Genomic DNA, 25,343 nt, shown 5'->3' on the forward strand with positions numbered 1-25,343 from the left:
ACCTCTGCCCCAGGGCCTGGCACACAGCAGCCCCTCAGCCAGCAGAGTTCCCGGGGTCATCTCTCTGGGCTCTGATTCCCGGGCAGGGCACATGGCTCTGGGGTGGCCTTGTGTCTTCTCTTGCCAGGTGCAACCCTGAAGCTGCAGGAGTGACTCTGCTCAGATCCCAGTGCCAGACGCAGCCACTTAGCTGCCAGGGAAGCTGGGAAAGGCGTCTTTCGGAGCAGCCAGGTGCTGGAGGAAAGTGGCTACAGGGGCATGGCAGTGGGCTCTCCAGGACTGATTAGGAAGCAGTTTGCACTTTACTTCTGGAGAGAAGGCACGAGGCCGAGGAGAGACGGTGGGATAAAAGGACTCAGTAGAAGGAGCTCGGGTGGGAGAGAGGGCAAGCTGGGGGTGGTAGGGGGAGCTACTCATGAGATAAGGGGCCCCAGAGGAGGGTGGGGTGGTGCAGACTTCCGCTGAGGGATGGTGGTGAGAGATGCTGGGATGTGTTTGGCTGTGTTGAGGGCGGTCTGCCTGGGGACATCCTGAGGGAGAAGTTCAGTGGCGCTGCAGGTGTGGACATTCCTGCAGAGAGAGAGCAGTTCCCGTGGTGACTGGGCCAGGGGTGGGCCGGGTCCTCACACAGGACCCTGGGGGGAACAGTGCAACCAGGGAGGAGGAACAGAAAGCGCAAAGGGCAGCATCCTGCAGCCCAAAGGAGGAGAAGACGCAACCGAGGAAGTGGCTGCTCACAAACCCCCGGCAGAGATGCGCCCCGCAGACTCCAGGCTGGGACCACCTCCCTGGAGACAGCTGTGGTGGGGTGGAGGGGAGGAAGGAAGGATGGGGGCCAGCTCAGAGGGGCTGAGAGCTGAGCAGGCGGTGGTGCTCTCCACCAGCAGACCAGGGTGAGTGTAGACAGAAGAGGGGGAGGCAAGGTGAGCGGCAAGAGCAGGGTTTCAAAGGCCCCAGCCCCGAGGACAGCCAGCCCTCTGGCCTTTGTGGGGCAGGGCAGGGACAGCCCCTTTCACCCCTGGGGACAGGGAGGCCCCACCCCCGAGGTCCCCAGCCCCGGGACCCTCCCCAAGACACCTGGGCTCTGGGAGGGGCTCCAGACTTGCCCTTCCTTCCCCTGCAAGAAAGGCTCTATCTCCGTGATCTCAGGTGACCCCCACAACTCAACCTATGGAAGAGGAAACTGAGGCCCAGAGAGGTGAAGGGCGCTGCCCCTGGGTGCCAAGGCAGCCTTGGGCCAGGGGGCAGGGAGAACAAACACTCCCATTCCTCTCGTGGAGATGAGGAGGCAGAAGCTCAGAGAGGTCACCCTCGCCCCAGCCCACGGCGGCAAGGCAGCTCCGTACCAGTGCCGGGCCCAGCTCCCAGGCCACTGTCCCCCAGTGGGGCCCTATCCTTGCTCCGAGTGGCTGCCCCTCAATGCCCAGAGCAGAGCAGCTGGGGCGGGAAGGGGGCACCCAGGGCTGCAGGAGCCCCCAGGGAGGCCTGGCTGGTCTGGGAAGCCATAGGGGGCTCATCCAGGAACTGGGAGCTGGGCCGGGGGTACCATGCCCACCTTCTTCCCTCCCCATTCTTCCACTCCTCTCCTGCCAACAACCCCATAACCTTGGCTGCCCTCCACCGCTGCCCATGCAACTCGAGGCCCGGCCCAGCCACCAACTGCCAGTTCCTGGAAAGGCCGCAGTGGGAATTGCTGCCTCCAGCCCAGGTCATGGAGCAGCGTGTGGAGGTCAGATCAGCAGCCCCGGCCCCTCTGGGATCACTCACGTTTCCAGGAAAATTGCAAAACATTCGAGGAACAAATGGTCGATTCCTCGTAATCTTTTCCCATCGTCTTGAAAAGAGGTGTTGGGGAGAGTGGAGCAAGAGAGTAGACAGCATGCGGGGGCCTCCTGGTCCCCCAACAAAGCCCATCCCCAGGCAGTCGTGGAGGGGGCAGGGGTGGCCACAGGGATCAGTGCAGACAGAGGAAGGAGGTAGCCGGTGCCTGGGAGGTGGGCACCTCTGAGGGGACGGGCAGCTGCAGGGCTGGGAGGTCCTGGCACCCCTTAGTAGCTGATGCCCAGAGCCTTGATCACCCCCTGTTTGTCACCCCTGCAAGTCACGGCCCAGCCACAACCCAGCCTCAGAGAGCAGGAACCAGGGCAACCACTTCCATTTGCCCCACGGGATTGGGGGGCAGCCTTCAAGGATGGCCCCATCCCGGGGTACAACCCCTGTGGAATGCCCTCCCCTGAGTCGAGGGAGGACCCCGTGACTCACTCCTCAAAAGTGACGTGATGTCATCCCCACGATTAGATTATGAAAGGCAGGGACTTCCGTCCGTCTCCTGGACTCTGAGGGCTGCATGCCTTGAGGAAGCCAGCTGCCCTGTTGGAGGGGCAGGAACTAGGGGCAGCCTCAGGCCATCAGCCCGCGAGGAATCCTGCCCACCACCACCTAAGACCTCAGAATCATTGGGCAGTGTCCTCCTCTATAGACTGGAGATGGCAATGCCCCTCCCCAGGGGGCTCCACAAGGACACATAACTCAAGGTCGCTCAAGCACAGCACAAAACACAGCACATAATGGAGAGATGGGCTGCACTCCCTACTCCTCCAGGAAGCCCTCCACGACCCCCCAGCGGGATCTTGCCTCTCATGGACCCTTCCGTGAAGTGGGCTGTGTCTCCATCCTGAATGCTCTTTTCTTTCCACTGAGCTTCCAGTCTGAACCCAGGTCTGATGCCCCAACAGCACCACTCCCGCCCCAGGAGCTGACATGATTCTTCCCAACCGAGCAAGAATGCAGCCTGAGGGTCCCACAGCAGGTGCCCACCCAAAGCCTGCTCAGAAGAAAAGGAAAAGGCTCCACCAGGTAGGCGTGAGGCGGCACCAGGGATGGTGACCAGGCTGGGAGGCGGAGATGGGGACCCTCTGCTCAGTCATGCCTCCATCCCTGGGCTCCTCCCCCAGGCCCCGCCTTGCGGGGTGCAGGGCCCCAAGGCACTGAGGGTGCAGGGGGGAACAGGTGAGGCTAGAGCTGCAAGGAGGCCAAGACCAGGCCAGCTGCAAACACCAGACCCAGCAGCACCCCCAGGCCACCGGTGCCACAGAAGGGCTCAACACAGCCTCAGAGTGCAGGACAGACTGGCCAGTACAGGCTGGAGGCCCAGCGACAGAGGAATCAGATGTCACTTCCCAACAAACGCCCTTCCCCTAAAGTGCTCACCCAGGAGGCAACAATGCAGGTATTCAGGGGGCAGGCAGATGGCCTGGACCACGGTCAGCTGGACCACGGACTCTGAGACGCTTAGGGACATCACATCCCATCACAGAGCCTCAGTTTCCCCAACCAGGTAGTTCAGAATTTCTCAAAGGGAGGTGATTTTAAAGGGTATCCAGAAAAAAATTTTTCTATTTCAATAGTCATTGATTTACGTCCATATGTATTGAAAAAATATATGCATAACTATCACCCAGAGTTTCAGATTCTATTGCTTAGGTCATAATCACTTAACTTTAAAAAATAAGTTAATTTAAATAAAACATTAAATTATAAAGCTGATGACACAAGGATATGATATAAATCATGTTGTGAGATTCTACTGACCATATTTCTTGACCAAAGAATAAACTCCTCCTGTGTTTAAGCCACTGTTAGTTTGGATCTTGCCATGGCAGCCAACCCTGTATCCTCACTCATACAAGCAGCCATACAGCTGTCTAAGGGAAGATGTTCAAGGCAGAGAGAACAGCAGGTGCAAAGGCCCTGGGGCAAGAACAAGGTTGGTTCCTATCTCAGGGCTTCAAGGGCTTTGCACTTGCCAAAAATGCTGTCCTCCTGAGGTACAGTGAGTGGAACACCTCCGAGCAGAGCATTCCAGCTAAGTAGGGCTAGGGTGGAGGCTCCAGAGCCCACCAGCCAGGCCCACTCCCTTCCTGTGATGGCCCATTGAAGCAGTTATGGGCGAGTCTGTGAAACTGTCTGTGTCTGCAGAGACAGGGGACCACCCAAGGGCAAAGCCTGTGATATCTGTGTGTCCCAGTACCCAGCCCCCACCTGGCAAAAAAGAGGTCTCCATAGATGTTGCTGAATAAATAAAGGAGGGGCTCTGGGGACCTGTGACCTCTGCTTCCAGGCACCCAGTGGGCAGAGGGCAGAGCCAGGAGGAGGAGGCCAGGGTGGCACTGGGCTCTCCACCTTAGAGGTGGGGAAGCAGAGGCTACCGTGGGGTGGGACAGTGAGGGCCAGCACTGAGAGAGACGGGGGAAGGGGGAAGTGAGGGGAGAGGCCCCAGAGTGGGGCTGGCGCAAAGGTACTGCCATCATCGTCCCAGCAGGAGGGGCCACCAGCCCCTGGCTGAGACGCCCACAGGATCTCACCGTCTGCCCCCTCTCACCTGGCAGGGTCACTGGGGCCACAGGCTGGTTCAGCTCAAGGCCGTCTCCACAGGTGGCAATGAACGAGTGGCCTTCCTCTCAGCTGGGGAGCCTGGCCCCAGCTCTCCTCACAGGACCCCACTGCCCCACCCCGTGTGGCCTGGCCACACTTTCTACTATTGACCCCAAGAAAATTGTCATCCCCAAGCTGCAGGATGCCACCTGGGCCTCCCATCACCAATGGATTCAAGGCCAGACCCTGAGTGGGGCCTCTGGGTACTGGCTGCCCTCCTCCCATCCCTGGCCCCACACTCCACTCTGAAGCCTCGAAGATCAGCAGGTTCTCAGGGCTGCCTGAGCCAGGTCCTGCTCCCAGGAGCTCAGTCCTGGGGACAGAGCCTCATGCGTTAAACCACACTGCAGCCCAGGTGCTGGGGCTGGTGGGCACAGAAGACTGAGCCCTGAGCCAGGCCTTGAAGGAGAGGGATTCGTTTTCCTGGAGAAGAAGCGGGGAAGGGAGAGGAAAGGAGTCTCGAGAGAGATGCTCCACTTGGTGGGAAAATTCCTGAGAGGGCGCTGGATGGCTCCACTAGCTCCTGGAGGCCCTGGCAAGCAGGCTCCCCAGCTACAGAGGGTGGGCACAAACCCTGCCCTGGGGCCCACCTGCAGCCCTCTGACAGCACAGCTCTCCCCTGGGCTCCAGCAGCTTCCCCACCTCTCCGCTCTCCTCGCATGTGCCCTTCCAGGACCTGACACACCTGTCCCCACTTCCAATCACACAGAGCCATCTGATTGGCTTAGATCTGATGCCCTATTGGACAGAGCACCCTGGGCCCGGCCCCTGTGCAGAGAACCAGCCTATGGCTGCCCAACTCTCGAGTCAAGTACCCGCCCTCATCCAATCAGAGGCCTCCCCTAGCTCCCGGCTTGGCCGAGACTCGCGCACAGCCCGGGCAGGTCTCTGGGCAGTGGAGGGAGGAGGGCGTGGAGGGTGAGGCATCTTCGGCCCTTGATCTGGAGCAGCGCTAAATGACTGACTTTTGAAATGTGACCCAACCCACGGCGGTTGGGGCAGGGTTCAGGGAAGGCTGTGGGTTCACTGGTTCCAGAGCGCCCTTGGTCTCAGCGAACGCAACCTTGTCAGTCCCTGGCTCCTCCCCCGCCAGCCCCTCCCCCGCGGCCCGAGCGCCTGGCCAGCGCCTCCTGCCCCACACAGGCCTCATTCCAGTGCACCTTCTTCAGTGGAGCCCCCTAGATCCTCGGGATCCCCTACCTGGAACAACTGAGGAATTCACGGGAAGGTAACAGGGTAGTCCATGAAGTCCAGATCTTGGAAGGGGAGGGCCTGGGGTTTCTAAAAGCCCTGAGCCTCAGGACTGGAAGGACAGTCCCTGGAGGGCCCACCAGCTGTTGCCTTGGCAGTGACCATCCCCTGGCCTTGGGTCCCACCACTCAAGACCCAAGTTCTGGCCTCTCTTGGGCTGAACACCCACCTAGGGTCAAGATGGGGGGTGGGGTACCTTAACTGATGGCCCTGCTCTCATCTGAGGGCCACAGAAAGGGCAGGAATTTCAGGAATGCAGAATCAAGAGGGGTCCCTTGCCTGGTCCTGGTCCACCTCCCAGGGCTCAGTCACCCCATCAGAGGACATCTCACAGTGGCACCCCTGTGACCCCTAACCTAGCCATGAGCCCCTCAAGGGCAGTAGCTGAGCGCTTGTTCCCTACTGGGGACCCCTCGTGGGCAGTCTGCCCTGCTCCTTCCTGAGCAGGCTTGACGGGAGAGCATCCAGAGACGGGTGCTGGAGGAGGCGGCACACCGAGAATCGTCCCCTCCGGCTGCGGGCAGCTCAGAGGCTGAGGGCTCTCACAAGGGCGTCAGCCTCCCCACAAGCGGACACAGCCCTGTGGGGTGGACAGAGGGATCTGGAGACTGGACTCCCCGAGTGGCCACACCCCGACCTGTGAACAGCCTTGGGACCTGTCTCCATTCACCATCTGTAGAAAGCGTGGCTTTGAGCACCTCACCCCCTTAGGATGGCGACTACGAAAGAAAAAAGGAAAGAACAAGTGTGGCGAGGATGTGGAGAAATAGGAAGCCCTGTGCGCTGTTGGTGGGAATGTAAAGTGGTGCAGCCGAAGCTGCCGACCGGGGTCCTCAAAAAATTAAACAGAGCACTCCCAAAAGATGCAGCAATCCCACGTCCGAGTATAAACCCCAAAGAACCAAAAGCAGAGTGTCAGAGAGCTCTGTGCACACCCATGTTTACAGTGGCGTTATCACAGTAGCCGAAAGGTGGGAGCCGAAAGGTGAAGGCACAGACAAACCGTGGTCCATCCACACAATGGAATGCTATTCCACCTTCGAAAGGAAGGACAGTCTGATGGATGCTACAACGTGGGTGAACCTTGAGGACATTGTGCTAAATGAAATAAGCCAGTCCCGGAAGGACAGATAGTGCACCTTTCCGCTTCTGTGAGGTCCTAGAATACGCGGATTCACAGAGAGAGCGAGAACGGTGGTTGCCAGGGGCTGGGGGAGGGGGCGGGGGAGTCGTTGTTTACCAGGAACAGTTTCAGTTTTGCAAGACGAAAAGAGTTCTGTGGAGGGACGGTGGTGATGGTTGTGCAACAGTGTGAGTGTGCTTAATACTGCTGAAGTGTACACTTCAAAATGGTTAAGATGGTCAATTTTATGTTACATGTATCTTGCCACAATTAAAAATGTTGCAAAGGGATGACTTGGAGCGGCACCATCCACTCGCCAACTATTTTTTTTATAGCCGTGAAGCCCTTTGTATCAGTCTGCAGCTAAAAGGGAAGCCCTGTTCCCAAAGCAGGGGAGAGCAGGGCTGCCCAGTCTGATGCGGGGTGGGACCCCAGCCCCGCTTTCTCAGCCCCCCACCCTCAGCACTGCGAGACCCCTGGCTCAGCGCCTCTCTGGCTCCTGCCAGGCTAGTGGGTCTTGGCGCCCAGATTTCCAAAGGTGGGAATGGGGCTGGGAGAAGCCCTTTCCTGACTTTGCAGGTCAGAGCTTCTGGGGCCCTTCATTCCCACCTGGAGGCTCCCGCGGGACACAGGGCAGCCAGCGAGGCGCGGGCGGGGGCTCCCGAGAGGTGGGCCTCCTCCGCAGGGTGAGGTCAGGACTGCTCCCACACGGACAGCAGGGCTAGAGGGCACACGGGCAGCCTTGGGGGCATGTAATTCTACAATATTAAAAACAGCTTCTGGAAGGGAAACGCCCCTTTCTCCTCTGCAGCCATTTCCAGAGATCCCGAGATCATTAATTTAAGAACAAGAAAAGTCCTGGTGGAAAATACTCATTGTTACAGGCTGAATGTTTTCATGTGGGCTCATTAAATCACCCAGCCCTCCCTGGGAAGGGTGAGGGTACAGAGCACAGGAGGGAGGAGGAAGGGGTGGCCCCCTTGAATAGGAAGGGGGAGGGGACAGTGGAGGGGCAGACGAGAAGAGGTGTGCCCAGCTCTCACTAAAGCCATTTCTGCCCAGGAGAGGAACCAACACACACAGGGGCCTTCGAAACCAAGCCCTTTATGTGGGTCATCTCATCTCAGCCTCACTCTGCAGGGCGGACTGTCACCCACGTGTCACAGAAGAGGCCTGTGAGCCACTGAGCCATTATGTAGCTTGCCCAAGGAGCCACAGTTATGACGTGGGCCAGCACTGAAACCCATGGACACACCCCTTCCGTGACCCCAGAGTGCCATGTGCTCTGAAAAGCTCACTGGCTTCTGGTTAGTAATCCCTTAGCCATTCTGCAAACAGTTAATCAACTTCTCAGTCTGAGTCAGTACTAATTAGGATACAGTTTGGCTGCTATAACAAATGCCAAACTAACACTGAATTAAATGAGATCAAAGGGGATTTTTTCCCCTCTCTCATGTAACAGTCTGAGCTTTAGCAGTCTAGACCAATGTGGTGGTGACCCAGGTTCTTTCTACCTTGTTGCTCTGTGATCCTCAACACCCAGCTCCTACCCATAGTTAATATGGCTGCTCCAGCTCCTGCCATCACCTCTGTCATGCAGCAGTGCAAACAGAAAGAAGAAGAAGGGGAAGCCATGTCTCTTCCTTCTGGAGGCAGGACCCAGAGGTTTCACAGGTCACATGTCATTGGCAAGGATTTAGTCAAACAGCTACATGTAGCTGCAAAGGAGGCTAAGAACTTGAACGGACAGTCATGTGCCCAACTCAAATTTGACGTTTCTTTTGCTTTAGGAAGAGAGGATAATGGATATTGGGGGCAACTAGCAATCTCTGCCACTGGAACACAATCTCCCCTCCCCCCCAGGACTACGGTGAACCAAGGTCAAGGCAATGGCAGACTGCAAGGGGAGGAGAGAGGTGATCTGGCAAGTAGTCTGAGGAGGCTGCCTGGGGGAGGCAACATCTGGGCCAAGCCTTGAAGGACAACTAGAGTTTGGGAAGCTGAGATGGAAAAGAGTTCCAGAAAAGGTGGTGGACTAGCCGATGGAGCAAGTGTGGAGAAATTATGGTTCAGTGTGAAGAGCCTGGTTTTGCAGCCAGAGGACCCAGGTCCAAGTCCTGACACAGTCGGCGGAGCAAGGCGCCCGCTTCCCCGAGCCTCGGCTGACCCCTCGTTGAAAGGCTGATGGCCACAGCTCCTCGAAGGCCTGCGGGGGGCGGCGGCCGCGGAAGGGCCTGGCATTCGGTGGGGTTGTGGCGGATGTTCCCATGGCTGGAGCGCGGGGTCAGGGTTGGGCAGGGGCAGGAGGCGGAGGCCCCACCTGGCGGCCTCGAAGGCCAGGCCAAGCGGTTTGGATGTTGCTCAGAAGCTGTGGGCAGCTGCTTGGCAGGGCAGCATCCTGAGAGGAGAGTGGCTTTTCAAACACGACTCTGGAAGATGGAGAGGAGGAGGTGAGACTGGAGGCGTAGGAACCCAGCAGGAGGCAGCTCCAGAGTCCCCGGGGAGAGACACAGTGTGGACCTCCCAAAGCCAGGGAACCTGTCCATCCCAACTGGGCATTTGGGAAGACTGCCTGGAGGAGGCAGCCCCAAAGCTGTGCCAGCCAAAGAGGGGGAAGTGGGGAGCTTGCCCTGGAGGGGACCAGCCAGGCAGGAGGGACAAGCCAAAGCCAGGCCATGCCCAGGGCAGACAGGCCCTGCCCCCCACCAGAGGCACCCACACCCCAAACACTCAGAGCACCCCTGGGAGCCAACGCTGTGCCTGGCGGTATGCCCCCATCCCAGCTGACCCTCCCAGTGACCTTGCAAGGTAGATATCCTTGTTCCCAATTTAAAGAAGAGAAAACTGAAGTCCAGAGAGGGCTAACCGCTTCAGTGAGGCCACACAGCAAGGATTGGGGCCCAGCAGTCAGACCCTGAGTACCCAGCACAATTAGACCTCCCTGGGGCTTTGGGCTGTCCTTCAGAAATGCCCTGACACTGTCAGCCTGGACGCAGGACAGATTTTCATCCTGAAAAAGGGATGAAGATCAAAAACTGCTTTATCCACATCACCCCGTCAAGGCATCCCTTACGAAGCGGGGAGAGAGTTACCCCATTGAACAGAGGGACACACTGAGGCCAGAGAGGTGAAGTCACATGCCCAGGGGCACACAGCCACTCAGTGGCCGGCAGGATTTGCATGAGGTCTCTCTGACTCCACGTCCTGGTTCCCAGGATCCTCGTCCTGGCCGAGGCCGCTCTCCCCTCCCCCTGTCTGCTCCCCCGCTGTTTTCCTGGCTCTCTCAGGGAAGAGAACATGCTCTGAGTCTCTGTTTCCCTGGGAGAAATCCATTTTCAGAATCTGGAGGTGTTGAAATGTGTTCTTTTTTCCTCTCCAAAGAGCCCTTCTTGAGGACAGAGGTGCCCCGAGAAGCCCTCTGGGGCCACCAGCGGCCAGGCTGGAGCCCAGGGCTGCCCACAGAGGAGGGCTCAGCTCCAGCAGTGGGCCCCGTGGTGGTGAGGATGTCCACCCTGGGACAGCGGGCGGCTGGGAGAGCTCAGAACTCGCCCGAGACTTCCAGCCCCAACCATCCGCCAAAGACGCTCCTCTGCTCCCGGGAGCAGGGCGTTCCCGAGCCCACCTACCCAGCAGAGGTGCCCGGGCACATTCCATGCTGTCTCCCCTGGACTGTCCCCCTCCCAGTGACAGCTGGGCCCATGATGGTCACAGAATTCTTGGTCACAGAAGTCTCTTGCTGTAAAGGGCAGAGGCATCACTGTGAGCTTCTTCTAACCCATGGAGGGAGCTGCCCGGGGAGCACAGCTGTGGGCACAGGGGGGCCCAGCTGAGGGAGGAAGGGAGAAGGGAAAGGAAGAGCGGGGGCAGGTGTGGAAGGGACACAGAGGGGGAGAAGGGGAGGAAGGGAAAGGGAGCTAGGGGGAGGGAACAGGAGAGGGGAGAGGGAAGGGGGAGGAGGGGGGAGAAGGAAAGAGGGGAGGGAGGGGTGAGTGGGGAAGGAGGGAGGGGTGAGTGGGGAAGGAGGGAGGGAATGTAGGCTGGGGGCTTGGAGTGCGCATTCCCCTTCTTTGAGGCTCTCTGTCCCAAGGCACTCACCTGACACCTGCCCAAACACCTCCCAGCCTCCCCCTTTGGATATCTGCTCTAGAAGGAAGATCTGGCGTCTCCCTCCCCACCCTGGTCTCTGCCCACCCCATAGGCCTCTCCTGACCACAGCTTCCTGTGGCTGGATCTAGCCCTCCCGGCTTCCCATCCTGCCCCCAGGGGCCTCCCTGCCTGGTGTAGGCCCCCAGCCCTGCCGACCGCCCACCCCCAGCAGGGACTCCTGGCAGGCCTGGTGTCTCAGGCAGCCAGCGTCCCAGAACTGTGGACTCGTCGACTCCTGGGGCATAAGCCTAGAAGGGCCTGGCAAGGCCACACTCTCCACAGCCCACCCCCAGCCCCCCAGTCCCCCCAGGAGGAGTTCTCAGCCTTGGTTCTGAGCCTTCAGGACAGGAAGCAGGCTCAGCTGATGACACCACGGGACATCAGGGTGAGGATGTCCATGGGAACCTCCGTGCAGGGTGGCCACACAGTTACTCTGCCTGTCCCACTCACACCCCCCAACCCGACCCACCACACCCCTGACATCCCCAAACAAGTCAGGCCAAAACCCCAGCATAGTCAGTTCACTGAGGGCCCCAGAACGGCCTGTCGGAAGCCAGGTCCCGGGCCCTCCACCGTCAGCATCAACTTGTCCGGCTGACTGTAGGGTCAGGACCGGCTTTGCACAGGTGTGTAAGGACAGTGGCCATCTCTGCGGAGACAGCCCCAGGCCAACGTCTGAAGCCCCCAGAGTCCCAGCACTCGCCCCCAGACCAGGAGCCCCTCCAGGACAGAGGCTGGGCTGGGTCTTCAGAAAGCGTGTGGGTGCTGGATGAACCAATGAATGAGTGACGGAACGTGCCACGCCGCCTTCCTCTTGGGTGGATTCCGTGGATTCCACGGCTATTCGAGGGCACAGAGATTCCTCCCACGGGACTGACACGCGGCAACACTGCGCTCGGCACCTGGCACCCAGTAGGCACTTGACAGAGAAGCTAGAGCGCCCTGGCTCCGCGTCTCCTGGGTGGAGTCATTGCTCTGCTCCCAAAAAATAACTGGGGATAGATTTTCCACACTCGTCCTGGGTACCTGCTCCCAGTGTGTTAACAGCTTAACCATAACAGGCTCCTGTCCCGGATACCCACCCAGGAACCACCCCCCAGGCAGGGAAGGGAGGCAAGGCCACAGACCCCTGGTTCAGGGGGACCGCCAACCCGACCCGGCCCTTCTGCCCAAGGACCTGCTCAGCAGGCCAGCCGACAGGCACATGGTGAGGTCATCAGAGTCATGAAAGGGAGATCATCCACCCAACCCCTGTATGTACACCCGCACCCAGGGGAGCCTGCAGAAGCTTCTGGAAAGAGGCAAATCTCAGAGGCAGAGACTAAGCCTACCCCCCAGACTCCTCTTTCTCTCACCCTGTCTCTCTGTCTCTCTCTGCCCCAGAGACCCCCGACCCCCAGCCCTAGCCTGGAAGTTCCTTTACAAATCACTGGGTCCATCCCATAGAGGTGAGGACACACGGAGGCTCAGAGGGGCAGGTGTGTGCCCCAGGTCACACGCGGGGCAGTGTCCAAGCAGGAGGCAGGCTATTCCCCAGAGGACTTGTCAAGTGCATCAGTGAGCCCTCAGGGCCATTTGGACCACAGGATACGGGGGCCCCCTCCCTGTCTCCAAAGCTTCCTTCCAGCCACTGGCCAGTGCTCCAGCCTGGGGTGCGGCTGTGGCCGGGGAGGAGCAGGGACCGGAGACCCTACAGAAACACATCTTCCCTCAAGATGGGGCTTCAGAGCCAGACAGGCCTGGGCCTGGTCCAGCTTGGGCACCAGCACCAGCAGGGCAGGGGTGAGGGTGAGACCTCTGCCAGAAGCCCCAGATGCCAGTCCTGGCTCTGAGCCTGCAGCAGACTATTCTTCATACTCCCTGTGCCCCTGGCTTTGCCGAAGAGCTCTGCAGGCCCTCACCGCTGTGCGTGCTCTCCCAGGTCCTCCGTGAGCCCAGAGGTTGCAAGCAGACCCGGAACGAGCACGGCTTCAATGAGCCCGTGCATTGGAGCCACTTTCTTTCAGCGCCTCTGCCATCCCTGTAAGATCAGGCAGGGCGAGCCTGCAAGGGAGGAGGGACACAGGAGCAGAGCGGAGCTGCCATCCCAGCCAGGGCCGTCCCAGGTCAGCTGACACCAGCCTACCCCTGGCATGCCAGGGAGCCCACCACGATCAGCAGGGCCCTGGACGCAGACCCGCTGAACCCCACGGCCCGTGAGAAACAGCGCCTCACGTTGCGTGATTATTCGCCACCCAGCGTTACTGTGGCAATAGTGGCCAAGAGAGTCCCTAACTCACCGGGTGACAGCGCCGGCTCTGAGCTGGGCCAGCACACCCCCTCAAGCAACTCATGCTCAGGGAGGCCAGAGGCTTGTTTGAGGTCACACTGGGAATGGATTCAAATCCAGAAGCTGTCCGGGGGCCCACCGTGTGCCAGCCTGGCAGATGGGCAAGTCGGGGAGCCCCAGGTCAGTGAGGGAGCTCCGGGAGGCAGAGCACTGGCAGCAAGGTGGGCATTTCACAATGCTGGGAGGACAGCCATCGTGCCAAGCCCTGAAGGAGATGGATTTCCGCGGCTGGAGAATGAGGAAGCAGGGAGGGCCTCCTTGGTGGAGGCGTCCACAGGAGCAAGGAAGGCCTCTCTTAGTCCACCATGGCCCCTTGGCCATCACCCCGCCCCCGGCCCCACCTCATGGCGCGACACCATGACGCCGCCAGTGCAGGCGAATTTCACCCTTGCAGCTGGACTGCGGCCGCCTCCTTCCTCCAGGCCCATCACACTCTGACAAAGGACTCATCTGCAGAAGTTGCTGCCTTTCGAGCCCCCATGCAAGACACACCACATCCCCCATCCCCAGGCACTCCACAAACCCAGGAGCAGGGGTACCAGCACCCTCCACAGATGAGCAACCACAGCTCAGAGAGGTTCAAGAAGTCGCCCAAGGTCACACAGCCTACAGGAGGCAGAGTCAGGGTTTGAATCAAGTCTGAGATCCCAAAGGTCAGGCGATCTCTCAAATGGAAAGGCCTGGTCTTTCCGGGATGGTCTTAGCTGACTGGCACTTGCACCCTTCCACCACCCCAGGGCCCCGGAAATGCCGTTCTCAGAGAAGTGTTTGCTCCAGGCTCCGCGGCCGCTGCTGCAGAGCTTTGACCCTGTGGCCTGGCGGTGGCCCTGGAGGCAGGAGGGGGCCAGCAGCAGCACTCGCCCGCTCCCTGTGGCGCAGCTGGCTTCTCTCCCAGGGTGGAGGTGTGTAGATTTTATCCTTCCCGCCGTTCCTCCTACGGCTTGTCAGCAGCCACCGATCCCCCAACACCATGACATCCCCAAAGCACAGCCAACCAGGCCATAATGATTCCCGCATGTGAGGCGGCACCTCCGCCCCCCAATCCTGGACATCTTCTCCTGAGACCCACGGGCACCCAACTCGGCGTGTCCCCAGGAGCTCAGCAGCCTCCCCCTCGGACCTCCTCTTGCCCCGGCTCCTGTCCCACATGCCCCCCCGGGGTCACCACATCCCCTCCTCCTGGCCTCCCCTCACCCCTCCCCACCGACCCCCGTTCTCAGGGGGCCCCTGCTGCCCCCAGGATACCCTGATTAAACACCTCCCATTAACTCATGCGTGTGCATTTTGGAGTCCGACATTAGCTGTGTCTCCTCAGGGCAATCCTCTCTCTGAGCCTCAGTTTCCTCTTCTGTGAAATGTGGTAATAGCCTCCACCACCACCACCCCCCCTTGGAGGTGGGGTTATGTGGCATGCGTGGTCACTGCAGCTGCTGTGGTCACCGTGATCCTCGCAGTTAGTGCGGAGGACATATACGTGTCTGCCGCACCTCTCGCCCCCTCCCCTGTCTGGAGTGGTCCGTGCAGTTCACAGGAGTTGGGATCTCTGTCTCAGAGAACGGCACAAGACGCAGCTCTGAAAACAGAGAGCTGAGCCCGCCCCGCGGCCTCCCCTGGATTCCTGACACAGGTAAATTATGCTCTCTCCTCTCTGGGCAGCTAGGGCATGTGCTGCAATGACCCCAAGACCCGGAGCGCCTGGGGCCACCTGGCCCACATGTGGAAAGAGAGCCCCCTGAGAACCATGCTGGCGCAGAGACTCAAGCTGAGAGCCTGAGGAGGCAGCACCCTGGCAGCATCTGTTGAGCACCTGGACACAGCTGTGCCTGAAGGCATGGCTTCTCCTGGATTTTTAAATTCCTTCTTAGCTTAAGTTAGAATGGATTGAGTTTCTGCCATGTGAAAACCTAAAGGGTCCTAACAAAACACAATTATGAGGGACACGGTGGTGCCTGGGGACCAAAAGTCTTCATAGAGATGGGCTTCTGGGATGGGGAAGCCCCCGACTTAAAGACATGGCAGTTCTCTGGCAGGGCAAGGGGAAGGAATGGACCACGCTGGTGGGCCCTCAGACACAAGCTCCTGAAGTGCCCAGAGCAGGAGTTCCCAGGCCAACCAGAGAGCAGGGTCATACCACTAGCTCCAGGCATCCGGCCTGTGGTGGGGGCTCGGCGCCAGCTGTCACCATGATTTACTGAGCACTCCCGTGCACTGGACTCTTTTCCAGGGGCCATGTGTGCACGACTGAACTTTCTCTCCCAATTACCTCCCAGGGAGGCAGGGTGGAATGTTCTGTCCGTTCCACAAATGACATGGATGAGATGGAGGCACAGAGAGTTCAGTAACTTGCTTGAGATCACACAGCTTGGCAGTGTAGACACACAGAGCCACGCAGACACTGCCTTCCCTGCCTTTTGTGTCCTCTGCCTGCCCCAGAAGGTCCTATGGGAGACTAGAAGCCCTCTGAGCACCAGGCAGAAGGGAGACCCAGAGCACCCAACCTCCAGCTGGGCCAGGGGCCTCCTCGAGGGCAGACAACGTGCCCATCTCACTCTGTGTGCCCAGGACCCCTCTGGGAGCCCGGTGTGGACCAGGGCTTCGGGGGAGGGGGTCCCAAAAGGACAAATGGTTCAGGAGGATGTCTCACCATCAAAAGAGCCCAGGGCTGCCATGAGCCACTATAGCCGAGCACATCCCATCCCCGCGTTCCCGCCCCCTGAGCCCTTGGCCAGGCAGAACGGGCTCCTCTCCTCGCGGGGCTCCTGTAGGGCCACCGAGCCTCTGCCTTCTCTCATTTAATCTGGGCCCAGCCCTTGCACATCTGCGCTGTAATGACCCCTGAGACCCCCACGGAGCCAGAGCTGGAGGCAGAGGCAGGCCTGACTCAGAAGCAGCGTTGCCAGGATTCCGACCAGCACGGCCACATGCACAGAAGCGCATCTGGCACAGCTGGATGGTCGTTTTTATCTTCTGGACAATGGGAACCATAACTAGTCAGGTTTTACCCCCAGGATACTCAGGACAAAACGTGTGCCAGGTCCACAGCCCGGGCAGAGGCTGCTGGGGCCCCACAGCGTCCCCAGTGGGAAGTGGGTCCTCCCTCCTGTCGTTGCTGTCTCTTCTCACTTGTGGTACCCCCTGGCACCCCCTCCTACAAGAGGCTTGACAAGTACTTTGGGATAAGGTTGGGTATAGATAAACATACACATACACGTAGACATGCACACACACCCACACACGTGTCCACCTGGCATCATCCTGCATGACACAGTGAACACAACACGTTCACGACATCGGGCTCACCTCTCAGTTGAGGAAATTGAGGTTCCGAGAAGCAAAGAGACTTGGGGTACCTGTCTGCTGGCTGGCTTAACCCCATCTTTTTCCAGAGAAGATAAGAGCTGGACAGGATGGATTGACCCAAAGGTGGCCCTTCACCCAGCCTCAGGGTTCAGAGTAGGGCCTGCCCTTCGTACAAGTGGCCCAGGATCCCAACACCTGGTCCAGCCCCAGGCGGGCCCTGGGCACCCAAGGGCAGCTTCCCCATACAGGGCCTCTGGTAGGGTGTTGCCCACCCTCCAGGGGGAGCTGGCTGAGCACAAGGGAGCACGGTGGATGCTCAGCTGTGTATGCACTCGGAACAGGAACAAGTCAGAGTCCGAGCTTGGTTTGACGGGTAGGGATGGGCCAAAATGTGAGCACCCCAGAGCTGGGGCAGGAACAGTGCAGGTAAAAGAGGCCCTGGGAGCCAGTAAGAGAACACGAGGCCAGAGGCACCTTCCGTCCTCAAGTGGGGGTCTCAGCAGCCCCAGAGCAGCATGCAGAGTCACAGCAGGTCCTATAGAACTTCCTAGAAGCTTCTGGAGTTGTGGAGGCACAGCATGGGGAAGGATTGGACAGGAGCCACCCAATCCCCTTGCGATGCAGATGAGGCCCAAGGGAAGGCAGACGACAGGGCCAGGTCACACAGCAGGCAGCCGGGGCATCACTGCCCAGGCCTTCTCCTCTCGTTGGCCCAGAGCCCCAGCCTCCTCCAACCCCAGGATGTTGCCAAAACACCTCTGCTCCATCCAGGTCCTGCGGCCCCAACACGTTCTCCTGGCCTGGCTCCCAGGCTGCTTAACCACCCCAGGGCCCCACCGTCAGCCTCCTTCCTGCCCTGCACTCCGGGAAGGGTGCCCGGCCAGGGCCTGCCATGAGAAGACGGACAGAGACCTGCCATCTTGAGGACACATCCAAGACCAGACCACTGAGCCCTCTGCTACTGCCCTCCTGTGGGGTGTCCCCCATCCTGCCTAGCCAAGCAGGAGGCGAGAGAGGTAGAAGGAAGTATGGAAAGAAGAAATCGTTCTTGAAGCAAACGAGAAGTGTGCACGCGTCTGCGCGAGGGCCCACGTGCCCGTGGGAGGACCTGCTTATCCTGGAAGGAGACGGGCCGGCCCAGTGGCAGGGGCTGGACAGACTCATTAGACACCACACCCGCAGGGGGCTTCCAGGGACTGGCTGCTTGGCCCTCACGTGGCCCAGCGGCTGACACCCCCTACCTCACTCACTGCTGCCCGTGTGCAAAAGGGCAGAATGAAATGTCTTGAAATCCTCCTGAAACAAGTTTCCAGTAAAGCCCACACTGCACCCATTTCCTCCTTTCACAAAGGTTTATTGGGCTCCGCCCGGCCGGGCTCAGGTTAGTCACTGCGGAGGATCGCGGGCTGGCCTGGGAGGAGCAGGGCCAGAGCAGCAGAGGCGCAGACTGGCGTGACACACGCCCCTGCTGAGGCTGCAGCAGCGGAGGGCACCAGAGGGCGCCGGAGGGCACGAGGGGAGGGCTGGGCCCAGGCAGAGGTGAAGGCAGCAGATGAGGAGGAATCAGAGTTACCTGGGGAGGGAGAAGCGCAGAGGGAACAGCAAGAGTGGAGGCTCAGAGGCAGGAAAGTGGCGGGGAATTCCCAGAGCATCAAGAGGCCAGTGGAGGAGAAAGCGAGACAAGGGTCAGCGGCCAAGGAGGGCTGAGGCCCAGGCAGCCAGGGCACCATGAGGCTGGGCAAGGGCACAGGCAGCACACACCTGCAGTTCTGCCACACTCTCCACCAGGTGTGAGGGCTGGCCCATCTCCTCCCGCAGGGGGGCCCAGCACCAACCTCTCTGGGCTCCAGGAGTTGCTCTGCCAAGGAGATAGAGGCTATGCCCACCACACACCCACACACCCAGCCCCACACAGGGCAATCCCAGGGAGGGGACAGAGCCTGGGCAAGCCCTCCCAGCCCCGCCTTTCACAGGGAGACACCCCCTGAGGCTGGGCCGGGAAGCAGGCAGGCCGCCCCTCCCCCAGGCTCCTGTCCCCTCCCCCAGCCCCTCTCTGAGTTGCTCCTGGACACCAAATGGACCCAGTTCAATTTGTCCTTCCTTTCCTTTCCTCTGCCCGCCCCCTGCTGGAGCTGTGAGAGGAAAGGGGGCAGGCCTCACCAGGCCTGTGGCATGGGGACCAGCCCCAGCTCCCACTCTGGTCTCCCCGGGGCAGAGCCTGCCAAGCCCACTGGGGCCAGGCCTCTAGGTGAGGACTGGTGCTCCCCCAAGTTCTAGGGGGGTCTTGGCCTTAGGCCAAGCCTCTCACTGCTGACCCCCAGGGACAGACAGGTCCAGACAGGATGGGCAGCTGGTGGGAAGGGCCAGGACTAAGGTGGGAGGGTGGTTCTGCCCTAGAGATGGGGGACAGGGGCTGCTTGGGGAAGAGAGAGGGTTTGGGAGAAAGAGAAGAGAGGGAGGCAGGAGCATGGTGGAGAGATGGAGTCTGCAGTGAGAGTCACCAAGCCAGATCTGTGTCCCAGAGGCCAGGACCACCTGGACCTGGGGTCTGCCCTCACCTGCACAGATGGTCCTGAGCACCTTGAGCGATGTTCTGGAATCCGGAGGTGTGGGGCGGAGGCTGTCAGCCCAAACAGCAGAAGCAGATCCCCCAGAGCAGCTGGCGGCCCTAAGGACAAGCGCGGCTCTCCTGAGCTCGGGCTGGAGGCAGCGTGGGCAGGTGCTGTTGGTGGGCCGCACCAGCAGAGGAGTAGAGGGGTCAGTCAGTCTCACAGCTGCCCAGACCACTCCTTCCACAAACGCACAACCTCCACCGGACCCCAGGCAGCACGCAGGCTCTCCCAGCCCAAGGTGGCTTTTTCATTCTCTGACACTAAATTTGGGAAGAGCAGGGGCGGGGCACAGCCGCATGGCTCTGTCCCAGCTCCTGTGGGGGTGGGGGCAGGACGCTGGTCCTAGACTGGCACCCTCAGGAATCAAGGAATCAGGGCCTGAGGGTTCCTCCAAAACAGCTGGTACTCCCTTTGCCCCTACCCAGGAGGGGGCAACCCCAGGCCCCCAAACCTCCCCTCAAGAGACTTGCCAAGTAGGAGGTGGCTCTCCCCAGACCCTCCCCCCAAATGAGAGGCAAGACAAGAAAACAATTTGCTAACTCAGAGGTGCCCTGCGGGAGGGGGCAGACAAGTGGGACCTCCTCCCCCCTCCAGCCTGGTTTGACTCAGGGAGAACTCCCTAACCCACCTGAAAGACCCCTACCCAGCGGGGTGAGGGGCAATGAGCGCGCTGAGAAGAGCGAGGCCCAGGCTGGCCTTCCTCTGCGGGGAGTTTCCGGGCTGGGTAGCCCCCGGCGCCCCCGCCCCAGGCAGCAGAGAAATCGCCCACCGGGAGAAAGAAAGGGGGCTGCTTAACGCCACCCCCGCCTTCCACTCAGCGTCTTGACCTGCTGGAGCCAGGGGTCCAGCGGGAAGCTCACCGAGCAGAGGGTCCCGCCAGGCTGTGAAACCCGGAGGTGAGGACCCCAGCACAAGGCGAGGCGTCTACCCCGGCGCCCGCTGGGTCGCGCTGGGTCCTGGGTGGGGGCTCCTTGTCCTGCGGTTGACTTCTCCGGACTTGTTCCCTCGTCGCCGCCACCGCACCGGACCGATTCGCCCTCGCCCTATCCCGCCCAGCGAGCTCCCACTGCGGCCGGGACGCGAGCGCTGTCTCCGTCCCGGGAAGAAGTTAGGCGGCCGGGGCTGGCGGCGCACGGGACGCTGGCGGCGGTGGCGCTGGACTTGGGCTCCGCCACCGCCGCCCCGGACAAGTGCCCGCGATTGCGAGGGCGTCCCTGGCGGCTCGACTCCCCAGACGGGTACAAATCGCTCCCGACAGGACTCAGGCCTCGCCCAGGAGGGCAAGTAGGGCCGAAGCGAGACTTGCTCCCGGCTTCGGGGACCCCAGGTCAAGGCATCTCGCCGCCCCGCCGCCCCTAAGCCCAAGTCGCCGACCCCGGGCCGCGCGCTGCGAGGACTAAGAAGGTCTCGGACGCGGCGGCAGGGCCCACCAGGGCCCCCCGGAGTTGGGGAGTTGCCCCGCATCCCTAACAGCCTCAGCACACATCCCCCAGTTGCAAGTACGCACTTTACGCGTCCGGGCGCCGCCGCGGTGAGTCGGGCCGCAGCGCTCGGGGTCGGCGAAGGTGGCTCAGCTCGGGCGCTCCAGTCTCGACGTTCCCGGGGCAGAGAGCAACGTCCGGGGACGCACGGGACGGGTGCGCCCGGCGGCCGGGGCCGCGCCGTGCGAGACGAGCGGCGAGAGGGGAGCGCTCCGGCGTTCAGGCAACAGCTACCCCTAGTGGGAGAGCCGCCCGGGGCCGCCGCCGCCCCGCGCCCGCTGCCCCGCGCCCCGCGCCCCGCGGCGCCCCGCGCCCGCTGCGCTCCCGGGTCCCCTGCGCGCAAGGAAGGCGCTGCTTTCCCCAGCGCTCCCCGTCTCCGGCGCTGGGCGCCGGCCGGCCCGCGGTCCCTACCCTCCGCACCTCCCCGCTGCGCCCCGGAGGCTGCCGACCTGAGAACAGCGGCGCCGAGTAGGGGCGCGATGGGACGGGGCGGGCGCGGCCGGGGCTGCGCGGGCTGGGGCGGCGCGCGGCGGCCTCGGGCAGCGGCGGGGGGCGCCGAGCGCGGTGTGCGTGGCGGGGCGGTGCGGGGGGCGGCCGTGTGCGAGGCGCGAGTGTGAGCGCGCGCGGGAGGCGAGCGGGCGGGCGGGCTCCTGGAGGCGAGCGGCGCCCGCGGGCGAGCCGGGAAGGCGGCGGGGGCCCAAAGTTGCCTCCTCGCTGGCCCGCGTCCCCGGCGGGGCGGGAGCCGGGGCCAGCGAAGCGGCGGCCGCGGACCTGGACTCCCGCGGCACCTGGGCAGCGGCCCCGCAGGAGCAGCAGCGGCGGGGGCGGCGTTGGCGGCGGCGCGCGGGAAGCGAACCGGAGCTCTGGAGCGGCGCGGCGGCCGCCGGGGAGCTCCGCTCAGGTGCGCGGCGAGAGGGGCGCGGCAGGGGCCAGGCCGCCGGGACCAGGGCCGCGCCAGCGCTCGCACCAGCCGGAGGTCTTGCACAGCGGACGCCTGGGTCCCTGGTCCAGCTCCCCGTCCCGGGCGGCAGCCGTGGCAGCGGTGGCCGGGGTCCCCCGCCCCCGAGAGCTGGCTCCGGGGCCCGGCCCCGCCCCCGCCAGCCCCCGGCCCGGCCGCCCCGCCCCCCGGCCGCCGATTTCTAAGGCATTGGCTGCGCTGCTGGGTGATCCCTCCGGGCTCAAGTTGCAAGGGGGCGGGCCCAGGCCGGAGGTGGAGTCTCCCGCCAATTGAAGCCTCGGCTATAAATCGAGCTCCCGCACAGCCGAAGCCCAGATGCCTTGCCAGGCCGCCCCGCGGTTGGTGGTGGGAGAGGGCAACGGGTCCCAGGGGGCTTTGGGGGCGGCAGCCACCATGCTCCGCTCCCTGCTGCTTCACTCCCTGAGGCTCTGCGCCCAGACCGCCTCGTGCCTCGTGCTCTTCCCGCGCTTCCTCGGCACCGCCTTCATGCTCTGGCTCCTCGACTTCCTGTGCATCCGCAAGCATTTCCTGAGCCGCCAGCGCCGGGGTGGACCCGAACCTGAAGTGGAGCTCAACTGTGATGGCGAGGAGGTGCCCCCCGACGACCCGCCTATCTGCGTGTCCGACGACAACCGCCTGTGCACCCTGGCGTCGCTGAAGGCGGTGTGGTACGGCCAGAAGTTGGATTTCTTCAAGCAGGCGCACGAGGGCGGTCCGGCACCCAACTCCGAGGTGGTCCTGCCCGACGGCTTCCAGAACCAGCATATCCTCGATTATGCGCGAGGAAACCGCCCGCTGGTGCTCAATTTCGGCAGCTGCACCTGACCACCGTTCATGGCGCGCATGAGCGCCTTCCGGCGCCTGGTCACCAAGTACCAGCGCGACGTCGACTTCCTCATCATCTACATCGAGGAAGCGCATCCCTCCGACGGCTGGGTCACCACAGACTCCCCCTACATCATCCCGCAGCACCGAAGCCTGGAGGACCGGGTCAGCGCAGCTCGGGTACTGCAGCAAGGAGCGCCCGGCTGCTCCCTTGTCCTCGACACCATGGCCAACTCCAGCAGCTCAGCCTACGGCGCCTACTTCGAGCGCCTTTACGTCATCCAAAGTGGCACCATTATGTACCAGGGCGGCCGCGGTCCAGACGGCTACCAGGTCTCCGAGCTGCGCACCTGGCTGGAGCGCTATGATGAGCAGCTGCGCGGAGCTCAGCCCCGTTGAGTGTAAACAACCAATGGACAATTGACTGAACTTGGCTGCCATGCCTTCGAGCCTTGGAGGCCCACGTGCAAACACCCCAAACGAAGTCGAGCTTGGTGAGGGCCCAGTGACACAGATGTGCTGCGTCACGGATCGCAGGCTGAGTCTGCACCCTCAGCCAAGCCACCTGAAGACTCTTCCCCAGACTCTGCTTCTGTGACTGTCCTTCGCCTGTACCTCCCTGGCTCGCTCTAAACCCCCTGCTGAGTGCAGATGTGGCGACAGCTTTGCCGTGTGCCCCTGGACTTGCCCCCACAGAGGCCCCTGCCGTGCTGTCTCACACCCCTCCCCCAGAGAGAAGAGCCAGCGAGCCTTTAGCCAGGCGCAGCGGCCCCGCACAAAGAGACTTTGGCTGCGCCCGCGCCCTGAGCGCAGCTGGGTTCCAGCAGCGTGTGCGCCGCTCGCCCTAGTTGCCTGGCACCCACACCTGTCGCGCGCCGGGAGAGGATGCCCTGCTGCTTTTGTGTCTGTTTCTTGTCCCTGAGTTGGGGGAGGGGGCTTGGGATGGGGAAGGGTGGGCAGGGTTATTTTCCCCCCTTATTTTGGGTGCTCTCGAGCCCCACTGCTGATGACGAACTGACTCTAACTGGTCTTGACCACGAGCTGGTTCTGAATTGCAGGGGGCTCGCAGCAGTGCCTAAAGGGAGAGGGGGAAAGTGCTCTGGGATTCCGTGAGGAATCCAGCAGAAACGGGGTGGGGGTGGGGGGGTTCGGGACCAGAGGAAGAAGACTGGAGAGGCATTGGCGAGGTTCGCAGCGCCCCAGGGAGAGAGAGGAGGCTGGGGCTCCTGGGAAACGGGGTTTGGGTGGCGGAGTCGGGGGAAGGGAGATGGGGGGAGAGCTTGGGGACCCCGAGTGAGGGGCCTCCTAGGCAGAACTGCCAAGTGTGGGGCTAGGAGGTGGGGAGCCCGTGATTCGAAGGCCATTTGGTGAGTGTTTTGTTGGAAATATTCCTTGTATGTAAACTTCTTTACGCTACAGTAATAAAGGCTTGAAGTAAACGGCATTCAGGTTGCCTTCGGTCCCTGTATTTCTTCCCTCTGAATAGTGGCAGGAATTAAACACAAACCTCTCCCTCACGTCCCCATAGTGACCCTGGGGGGAAGGGTGGCGACAAGGAGCCGACGGGGGCTGGGGCGCGGGAGGCGGAGGCAAAGGTAGGGGTCTGCAGCGGTGCCCGGGGCGCACACATGCACGCACACACCTGGGGTGGGGAATGTGGGGTCGGAAGAAGAGTGAAGAAGCCGAGCCGGGAGGAGTCCGGGAGCGAGGTGGGAGAGGCATGGGGGTCCTCGCTTGCTGCCGGGCGCGCGCGCGCACGCACGTACATTCAGTGACAGCTGCCCCTGCAGCCGCCCGTCTAACATCTCCGAGCATCCGACGGTGTGGGGGAGGGGGGGAGAGGAGGGGAGAGGGGGGGGAGGGGGGGAGGGGGGAGGGCCAGGGAATCTGGGCTAGGTAGAGCTGCGCTCCCGCCCACCGCAGGCGCCTCTGCACACCTGGCTTCTCCCTCCCCCACTTCCCGCACCTGCAAAATTGTCTTCCCCCACCTTCCGCAAGCCCTGCCTCGCTGCTGGGGTCTGCGGGAGGCGCACAGCGCAGGGTGGCGGAGGGAGGGGTGACGGCGGAGGGAAGGCGGGCATGCACCGCCGTCACTCCAGCAGCAGCTCCTACTGCGAGGCGGGGATGGCACGGAGTGCGCCCCCCGCCCGAGACTCCCCTCCTCCTGCCCCTCCTTGGCTTCTCCAAATTCGAACCAAACCTCACCACCACCCCCAACGTGCTGGGGGCTGGGAAGTGGAGAAGGGGAGCGAGGTGGATGAGCCAAGACACACTAGAAAGAGAGGGATGGCCGCTGGCGGGACGGGGGGCTGGGGGAGGAAGGGGTCGTGGCGTTTGGCACAGATCGCCGCCTGTAGTCAAGACCAGGCGCTCCCACGCAATCCCCGCCCTCACTCCCTCCCCGGCTTCTCCCTGGCTGAGGGCGACGCCAGGAGCACGGGGTTGGCGCGGCCCCCACCTCCCTCTGCTAATGACACCTTGAGCGGAAAAGTGGGCAAGGGGAGACAGAGGAAAGAGCACTGAGGCGGGAGTCCGCAGATTGGGAGTGGGGGGAGCGGGAGCACCCGAACTTCCCCGGCCCGGCCACCCAGGCCCATCGGCGTCCCAGGATGGGAGTGGAGTGAGTGTCGGGGAGCCCCCGGGCGTGACGGCGCGCGCACGGGAGAGGAGAGGATTTGCGTGGGCGAGTGGGGGCGCAGCATGCAGGGTGGGAGAGAGTGGACCTTACCCCACCTACACCGTCCCCAATTCCGCGCCCGGCCCCCACGCTGCTCCTCCTTGAAAACTTTTTGGAATTGACACTCAGTTTGGGGAATTTTTGTTTGTTTGTTTTAAAAGTATTTAAATTGAAAAATAACTTTTAAGAAAAAATTGGTACAACTGG

General features: G+C 61.8%; 1 protein-coding gene and 1 long non-coding RNA gene across 4 annotated transcripts; one reads left to right on the plus strand and one right to left on the minus strand.

The window, feature by feature from the left end:
• Positions 1-8,565: 8,565 nt before the first annotated feature.
• LOC139079226 (uncharacterized) lies at positions 8,566-20,853 on the minus strand. 3 transcript variants are annotated; one of them, XR_011532637.1, is made up of 4 exons: positions 20,703-20,853; positions 19,142-19,305; positions 18,345-18,441; positions 8,566-9,237 (listed from the first exon to the last, which is right to left on the minus strand). It is a non-coding gene; the product is annotated as an uncharacterized lncRNA (long non-coding RNA). The 3 variants fall into 3 exon arrangements; XR_011532636.1 differs by lacking the exon at positions 8,566-9,237 and adding an exon at positions 17,917-18,156 and having other exon boundaries at positions 19,142-19,251; positions 20,703-20,841; XR_011532635.1 differs by lacking the exons at positions 8,566-9,237; positions 20,703-20,853 and adding exons at positions 17,917-18,156; positions 19,824-19,982.
• A 980-nt stretch (positions 20,854-21,833) lies between these two features.
• DIO3 (iodothyronine deiodinase 3) lies at positions 21,834-23,903 on the plus strand. Its single transcript, XM_070592900.1, has one exon. The coding sequence runs from the start codon at positions 21,950-21,952 to the stop codon at positions 22,856-22,858; it is 909 nt and encodes a 302-aa protein (XP_070449001.1). The 5' UTR covers positions 21,834-21,949; the 3' UTR covers positions 22,859-23,903.
• Positions 23,904-25,343: the final 1,440 nt, after the last annotated feature.

Source organism: Equus przewalskii, chromosome 25 (assembly GCF_037783145.1).
Source record: "Equus przewalskii isolate Varuska chromosome 25, EquPr2, whole genome shotgun sequence".
NCBI classification, from domain to species: domain Eukaryota; kingdom Metazoa; phylum Chordata; class Mammalia; order Perissodactyla; family Equidae; genus Equus; species Equus przewalskii.